Source organism: Quercus robur, chromosome 6 (genome assembly GCF_932294415.1).
Source record: "Quercus robur chromosome 6, dhQueRobu3.1, whole genome shotgun sequence".
Lineage (NCBI taxonomy): Eukaryota > Viridiplantae > Streptophyta > Magnoliopsida > Fagales > Fagaceae > Quercus > Quercus robur.
Genome location: NC_065539.1, coordinates 43,882,433 through 43,891,534, shown reverse-complemented (window position 1 = coordinate 43,891,534; position 9,102 = coordinate 43,882,433). Strand labels below are relative to the sequence as shown.

General features: G+C 31.7%; 1 protein-coding gene across 1 annotated transcript; it reads left to right on the top strand.

The window, feature by feature from the left end:
* The first annotated feature begins 3,754 nt into the window (after nucleotides 1–3,754).
* Nucleotides 3,755–6,387, top strand: LOC126688919 (ubiquitin-conjugating enzyme E2 32). Its single transcript, XM_050383856.1, has 5 exons — nucleotides 3,755–4,018; nucleotides 4,472–4,603; nucleotides 4,699–4,783; nucleotides 5,502–5,665; nucleotides 5,773–6,387. Exons 1-5 carry the CDS (start codon nucleotides 3,908–3,910, stop codon nucleotides 6,196–6,198), a joined length of 918 nt encoding a protein of 305 aa, XP_050239813.1. The 5' UTR covers nucleotides 3,755–3,907; the 3' UTR covers nucleotides 6,199–6,387.
* The last annotated feature ends 2,715 nt before the right edge of the window (nucleotides 6,388–9,102 follow it).

Sequence of the window (9,102 nt, the reverse complement as noted above, 5' to 3'; positions counted from 1 at the left end):
TAGGCTAATGGAGAAAAGCTGATAATTAATTATAAAATACCTAATGTTCATATATGTAATGATGGAATATGTTTTGAAACTGTTTTTGTTTTAATTAAAGACCTTTCTTCTAAAGTTATTTTAGGAAATCCCTTTATGGCTTTACTTTACCCCTTCTTAACAACAGATGAATGAATTAAAACTAATGTATTAGGAAAAGACATACTTTTTAGATTCATTTTACCACCTATCCCAAAAGAAATTTGTTTACTCAATAATACTTCCATAATAAAAGAAGAGATTAAATTCTATAAGGATGGGGTGTAAAACTCATGTTTTACATCATCCAATAAGTGAATGCCATATCAGCATTTTACTTAAAATTCAATACATCATATTACACCTAATAACATCTTGATAGATTCCCAATTTGGTTGGATTTATATATGGGTATTAGAATTAATTAAGTGTAATTGTGTTTATTCTTAAATATGTGATAAGATGATGTGGCATGTTGGAATTGTGGCATGCTGGAATTAGAGAGGTAAAACATGGGTTTTACACCACATCCTTATAGAATTTAATCTCATAAAAGAAATTGACAAAGAAAGAATTGACAGGAAAAACAAACATTTATTATCTTTAAAGACAGAAATAATATATGAAAGAATTGCTAATCAATTGGTAGACACCATATTGAATCATAAAATAAAATTATTCTAACAATAGATTGAGACAGAAATTTGTTCTAATCTCCCTATTGCTTTTTGGCATAGGCATTGACATATAGTACAATTACCTTATGAAAAAGATTTTAATGAAAGAAGTATACCTACTAAAGCTAGGGAATAGTAAAGGAAATGATAGAAAGAATGGAAGACAAAATGATAGTACTCTAAAGATAGCTAATAAAAAAACTAGTTCAATACAAACAATATGGAAAAAAGATGATATGATAGATATAGAAAGAGAAAAACGTATAATAATGAAAGAAATTGAAGAAGAAAAACAAAAAGACAATCTAATAGACTTAGTCAATAATAGAAAGAGAAAATGAAAAAGACATAATAATGAAATTGATAGACAACCTACCTAATCATTTAAAAGACAAAAAAGACTATTTACTAAAATTGAAAGATTTTATAGACATACCTATTGCTTGTAAAGTGTAGAAAATATGGACATCATGTTACAGAATGTGGAAAAGAAAAAAAAAACTAAGAAAGAAAAAGATAAGAAAAGAAAGACAAAAAAGAAACAAAATGGAGTAGATATAAAACCAATAATTCTACAAGATTTAATGATAGAGGCAAAAATGGTAAAACAAGAAATCAAAGAAATTAAAGAGGATAATTCCACAGACATAAATGAACAAAATATTGCTAAAAAAGTAAACTTGACAGGTTTTCCTACAACAGACATAATAATGACAGATCCCCCTTTAGAAAAAGAAATTTCACATGATCAAGAAATTGATCATAATAAACTTAATAAAGCAAGAATTTGTAGAACAGAAGACATTTGTCATCTCTAAAGACAGAAAAATCATTTGTTAACCAATTGATAGATAATGTCATAAAGAAGTTTAAATAAGATATAGAGACAAAGATTTATTCTTATTCTCCCACTGCTTTTTTGCATAGGCACCGACATATAGTCCAAACACCTTATGAAAAAGAATTTAGTGGAAAATATATAAAAGATGGAACTATGCTTACAATTTCTTTTAGTCAATATGAATGGACTAAAAGTCTGACAAATATACCAAGCAAGATTGTGATAAATAATATACTCATACTTTTTACAATAATTTCAAATATTCATACAAAAGATGTTTTAATACAAGAAGTTTTGACAGTCTCCCCTTTACTAATTATTAAAGAAAACAATAATTGTGATAATTTCTTGAACAAAGACAGAATTAATTTCTTAAATTTAACTGACAAAGTTAATCACAAGTCCTTGATATATTTTCCCCAGACTAATATGGTGAGTGATGAAAGATTATATAGAGAAGCATTATTTGGCATATTCTCGCAGAATGAGAGATATAGTAAAATATATAAAACATACAAAATCATGATAGATTTTGTGAATTTTTTGAATTCTAGTCACCCTGATATTGACAGACTTTATTCTAACTACTCTTATACCACTACCCAGCGAAAGAGCAACAATGTTGAGAAAGAAGTTTGTTCTACTATATTATACATTTTAAAGTTTAAAAATAATTTTCTTAAAAAACATTTCAAAGGAATTTTACCAAAAGATATTGACAGAAAAATTTTTAAAATAAATTTTAAAGAGGCTTTGCAAAGATATGTTTATTTTCAAAATATTGTTTCCAGACCTAATGATGTACCAAATAATCCTTTTATCAAAAGCCAATTGCAAACTAATATGGATAAAAGACCTTCTAGAAAAGAAAATAGCATGGCACCAGCGGTGCAACTCTTTCTCATCTTTTCATTAACAAGAGTTATTTTCTATCTTTAAGTTCCCTCATTTCTTCAAAGTAAATCAATCAATGAGTTTTAAAGTCCTAATCATTCATTTAAAAAAAAAAAAGATTCAAATTTTCTCACATCATCAATATATATTAAATAGAAACTAATATACCAATCATTCATATTTATTTAAAGGGAATTGTTTATTAAACACATGTTGTTACACACACTTTTTTTGAATTAAAACACGAGTTGAAGACACAATTTCACACACTTTTTTTAACTGAAATTGTGAGTTTAAGACACAATTTCAAGTGGAACAAAAAGTTTCACAACTTTGTTATAATTGTTAAGATGTTATGTTTTAATTACCATACAATGATCGATCACAATTCGTCAATTCAAGTTTTGAAACAAGGTTTTTTTTTTTTTTTTTTTGCTAACTTACCTCTAACTATGAGATAAATTTTACTTTCATCATTCAACTATTAATTATGTCAATTTAGTTCTTTAGTAGTTATTGTATCAATTTAGTTTTTAACTTTCAAAATCAATTCCATTTCATCGTTATATCTCAATTTCATTTAAATTTTAACAAAATTAACATATGTAGTAGATGAAGCACACGTCAATATGGTTTCCTTGATAGGGCAGCAAATGTTGGTTTATATATATATATATATATATATATTTGAGAAATAATTACAATATGTTGCTAACCCTGCAGCTCAAACCTTTTCTCCCCAAGCACTTTGTGCATGTTGTATATATATATATATATATATATATTTTAGTTATATATATATTTATGCCTTTTCTATCTAAACGGATAAAAAAAGAAAAAAAAATGTTATTGTAAACAAATTTCAAAATCAAGTCAATTTATTATTATTATTATTATTTTTATGAAGAGAAAATTTTATGATGACATTAACATGTTTTAAAATTGTTATTGTTATTTTATGTTTGGTAGAACTTGATTTTAATTTTTTTTTTTTTTTTTTTCATGGGTTGATTTTAATAGTTAAAGAGACTATAAAGTGATAGATACCGAATCAAAGTGGAGGACTAAAAAGAGTCCAGACGAAATTAGTCCTATTACTTATATGTGTACTGTAATTTATATATATATATATATATATATTTCTTTTTTTTCTTCACCAGAAAGGCAGAACCTAGTCCAATAAAAAACCGACACGTAAGCAAACGCGGTTTAATGATGTGTCAGCTCCAGAGCCAATGTCCTCTCACTCGGGTTTCAACTTTCAATCTTAACCGTGAATAAAAAAGCACCATCCTGTCTTATCAAAAAAAAAAAAAAAAAAAAAAGCACCATCCTCTCTCTATTTCTCTCTCAAAAATTGACAAATTCTTTCCTCGTGTTCGTAACAAACAAAAGACACTCCGTATAATCTCTCCGTATATATACAAATAGGCTTGTTGAAACGGACGGCGGTGGTGGATTGATCAGATCAGATCTAATGGCGGAGGACAAGTACAATCTCAAGAACCCGGCGGTGAAGCGTATTCTGCAGGAGGTCAAAGAGATGCAGTCTAATCCTTCCGATGATTTCATGAGTCTACCTCTCGAGGTATAAACTTTCACTTTTTTTTTTTTTTTTTGAATTTCTAATTCGATTAATCTAATTTTTTCTGATATATATATATATATATATATATATAGCTCTAATGGATTCGAATCGTTTTGAATTTATTGTTAGGTTTTCAGAGTAGTAGTGCTTTTTTAGATCTGTGCTTTAATTTCAATAATAATATAGCTGAATTTAAATGATTGAAATTGTTTTTTTTTCCTGGTTTTTTTAAATATCTAATTATGAGCTGTAATGCGCTAATTGAGAATGTGATTTATATTTTTTTATTTCTTATATTATGTTTGAGAATTTGATTTGATTTATGAGAAAGATGAAAAATAATGGTTTAGTAAAGTATTAAATGGTTAATGTAATCAGTTGGGTTTAAGGTTTAATTTGTTCTACTTATGTTGTTTATGAGTAGAAATTTAAGGTTTTGATTTTTATTTTCAGGAGAATATATTTGAGTGGCAATTTGCAATTAGAGGACCTGGGGAAACTGAATTCGAGGGAGGAATCTATCATGGACGGATCCAGTTGCCGTCTGAATATCCATTCAAGCCTCCTTCATTTATGTTGTTGACAGTAAGATTTCGGTCTCTCTGTCTGAACTAATTCTGTCATGTTACTATCTTCTTGTTGATCACGCAGTTCATTCATTTAATCTCCATTGTTTTCAGCCGAATGGTCGTTTTGAAACCCAGACCAAGATTTGCTTAAGCATATCGAATCATCATCCCGAGCACTGGCAGCCGTCATGGAGTGGTAAATTTCATTCTTCTAGAGGCGTGTTTGATGTTTGTGTTAAATAATGACCAGAAGTTTAGTACAAGATTGGGAAACACTGTAGTTGGTTACGTCTGCTGTATGTATATACACTTTTGTGTATGTTACGAACATGCTAAATATCTTTAGGAAATTTCTTCTTCTAAGTTCTAACCTTTGTTTTTTGGAATATGTCCTAAGCTTGTGCTGTTGGCAGGGCAGGGAATTTTAGCCATCCCTACCTTGTGGACCGTGATTGGCATGACATTGGAGTTGGGTTGCCTAGCCCATGACATCATTAAATATTAATCTACTTATAAGCATTTCTAGGACAAATATATGTTTGTGTTGTTGCCTTGACGCTTGTCTTGTTCTTCCTGTTTCCACCTTTTAATTTTTTTTAATAATTTTTGACAAATTCATATGAGAAGACTAGGCTTTGGGGTGGACACGGTATTAGATGAACAACAGCTAAAATTTGATCAATACTTAGTGACTGTTTGCTTGATTGGAATTCATCTGGCAATTTATAAAATGTCAAACCCTTACATTTTCATCATTTTTGCAGCCTATCTTTACCTTAATGATTAATGATGACTGATGTTCTCATACTCATCACTCATCAGTCAAAAATGACTAATAATGAGTTTTTCATTACTTGAAAATTGAGCATTCTGGCTATCCTTTCTCACCTGGCTAATGCTGTTGCTGTTGGCAGTGCGGACTGCACTAGTTGCACTTATTGCATTCATGCCCACCAACCCAAATGGAGCACTGGGCTCACTGGACTACAAGAAGGAAGAGAGGCGAACTCTGGCCATCAAATCTCGTGAAGCACCCCCAAAATTTGGGACCACTGAACGTCAGAAGCTAATTGACGAGGTAAAGTGCAGCTTAAATTGTCTTCCCAGCTCAGGATTTATTTATTTATTTTGTATAGAAGATATATATGGTCAAATCCTGTTCTAATAAGATTTTAAATACCACAGATTCATGAATGTATGCTAAGCAAGGCACCCCCTGTTCCTCAAGTCAACTCTTCACAGGCTCCCGAAGAACAACCTACAAACATAGATGGTGAAGCTCAGGTGAATTTGCAAAATGCTGGGGCCATACCCACTGGAGAGGTCCAAAATCCACCGGTAGCTGTAGGGGACAGGATTGTTGAAGAAGTGCATGAGGTCCCTGTAAATACTGATACCAGCCCTGCTAATGTTAGGGCATCAAGGGAGGTTCCATCCAGTGGCCTGGCTGATCAGCTGCTGCAAAAGCCAGAAAACAGGGCTCATAAAGCAGCTGATGACCGCTTGTTTACATTGGCTGCTGTTGGACTTACCATTGCAATTGTTGTTCTTTTGCTGAAAAAGTTTTTGAAATCTGGCGGACATGGTGCACTGTTCATGGACGGCTCTTAGATATGTAGATGATGTAAGCTGGCGTTACAATTCAAGATAAATGCAGTATAGTTATTGGAATATATATCTTTATTTAAGGTTTTCATCTAAGTTGGAAGAGTTTGTAATATATATTATGATCTTCTTGACAATATTCCCAGTTACTGTAACTAATAAAATGGATATGCAACCCATTTGAAATTGCAAGCATGATCATCTTGTGGTGTCTGTGTTCTGAGCTATTTTATGCAGGCAAAAGCCAATAGACGATTATATGAATTTTCGACTCTGTTAGTTAAATTTATACCGCTGCTAAGTAGGAATATAATTGAATGACCTTTGCATTGTTTCTAGGTTCTGTGCTACTATATACGCCACATTGTGCCTGATTGTTGGAATATACAACATTAATTGGCTGTTAGGGCTATGTTTAGTTGGGATGATTATTGAAAGGATGGACAATTTGGGAGAGAGAAGTGGGGTGAAAATGGAAGTGGAGGCTGTTTGGTTGGGAGTGGAAAATAGGGGAGAAATTTATTCCTTGTTTAATGTAATAAGGACATAAGAGTAAATTTATATTAACTTCATTTTCTATCATCTCTTTTTTTTTTTTTTTTCAATCAAACAAATGAGTTTTTTATTTCTTTACTTTTTCATCCTCTCAACCAAATACAAATGAGAGAACTAATTATCTTTTATCCTCTCACTTTTCTATCCATTCCCTATTTTCTATTCTCCCACTTTTCTACCATTTCAACCAAATAGACCCTTAAAGTCATATGTTGAAGTTGTGTTCCCTAAAATGTTGTACAACATGCCCGTAGAAGTTTGATTAACCGTGAGAATACAGTGAGGATTGTTGAACAATATGCTTCTAGAAGTTTGATTAATAGTGAGAATACAATGATAATTGTTGAACAGTATACACATAGAAATTTGATTAACAATGAGAATACAGTGAAGATTGTTGTACATTATGCTCTAACGAAGTTTAATATTGCATAAGGTGTCTTCCCAGCTCTTATGTTTTTTTATTATTATTTATAATTATGTTCAAATCCTGTTTTAATGATATTTTAAGTACCAAATACTCATGAATATATGCCGAGCAAGGCACACCATGTTCCTCAAGTCAGCTCCTCATAGGCTCCTAAAGAAAACAACCTACATGGCGAAGCTGTACAACTCCTAAAATGGCACAATGCAAATATGCAACCAAAGCAAATACTAGGAATTATCAATGGTAAGCTTTAAGGATGTCAAATTAAATACGTGCATCAAAGGATAGGTTCAATGGTAGCCCGAAAGTTAAAAATATGTGGGATTTTGAATGAGAGGATTTTTACAAAATCAGTTCCAAAACCATTTGTTGCATTACTTTTCACGTCTCTACAAAACAAACTCTTCAAAATTAAAGAACCATTACACTACAACATATATCATACTCCCAAAAAGTTACAGAATACCTTAGAATTGTCCACTAAGATGGAGCAACCCAAATGCGAAGATTATGCAATTTAGATCCTTTGTTTGCCAATTCAATTGCTAACGAGTTGGCCTCCTCATAAACATCATAAACCACAACATCCATGTTACGAAACAAATCAAAAATTTCGAGTAAGTCTTCACGAATCTTCATTGGAGGCTCAATGCCATTCTTACTAACCCATCGAGTAACACTAGGATCGTTCCCCTCCACGACCAACCTTTTCACAGGAGGCATATATTGCAAACATCTCAATCCTTGCCTCAAACCCTCCACACTTGCAACTGTTGTGTCTGCTTCACCAAGATTACCACTATAAACAACCATACGGTCTTCAAACTCATTCCGAAAGATGCCACCAAAACCTGCAGGACTGTTCTTATCATGACCCTTTCCACTGAAATTTAGCTTTATCCAACCAGTGTGTGGTGGTTGCCACAAGCAACGGTGCCTACGAGGTATTCGGTAGTCTATATCCCGACATTCCTCAAAGTCATCATTCCACAAGAAAGTTTCGGAGAAATAGAACTCGCCACAACTGAAAATTTAAGAAAAGTAATTGATTGATTATTTTCATTTCGATGGTTCTAACCCCTGTGGTAAAATAAAAAACAAGCGAGGAATACCTTTAATGGACAAATCAAGTACTGTTCAAATTATCTATTTTAGAAAAGATAAATTAAAGAAAACATTTGGGTTTACCAAACCGGAGAAACTTACTTTCTAAAATATACGTAGTCATCTTGTTTCTTAAGAAATTTTTTCTTCATTGTATCTTGTTTCCTCCGTATCTCTTTTGAAAATTGACCTTCATCATGAACAAATATAAACATGAGAATCAAAGATAGATAAATAATGTCCACAATATTACAGTCTATAAGATGTCCAAACTGATTTATTGTAGACCCATATAACAATCACTTGTAGAGCAATTAAAATAATTTCAATCCTAACTACAATCTTAGGTTAGCTATCCCTATGCATTTTAATAAGCAATTTTATATTGTAAACATGTTGTCATTCAAGGGTTAGACTTTCTGCTATAGACGTTAATTTTACTGTACTTCCATTTTCTCTCCACCTTTTCTGTCCTCACCATCCCAACAAAAATTCTAATACTAATAAAATGTAATAATGCATCAGGAAAAAGTGAAATAAATAAATTGTAATTACCTGGAAATAAAGTTTCCATGTCAAGTTCAGGTTCTACATTGAAAAAGGTCCAAAAAAAATTGGTAAATACCCAGTCAGCATTTTTATTTTCAAGTCCACAGATCTTAAATTCTGACATATACTTCTTAATGAAGTCGAAGTGGTGTTGACCAGGACATACGCACAGTAAAATCATAGTATTAATCTGAGAAGGACACCAGTTTGCGTCCAACACATTACTTATAAGACCCCGCTCGGCATAAGGCATATAGAACAACGTTGGTTTC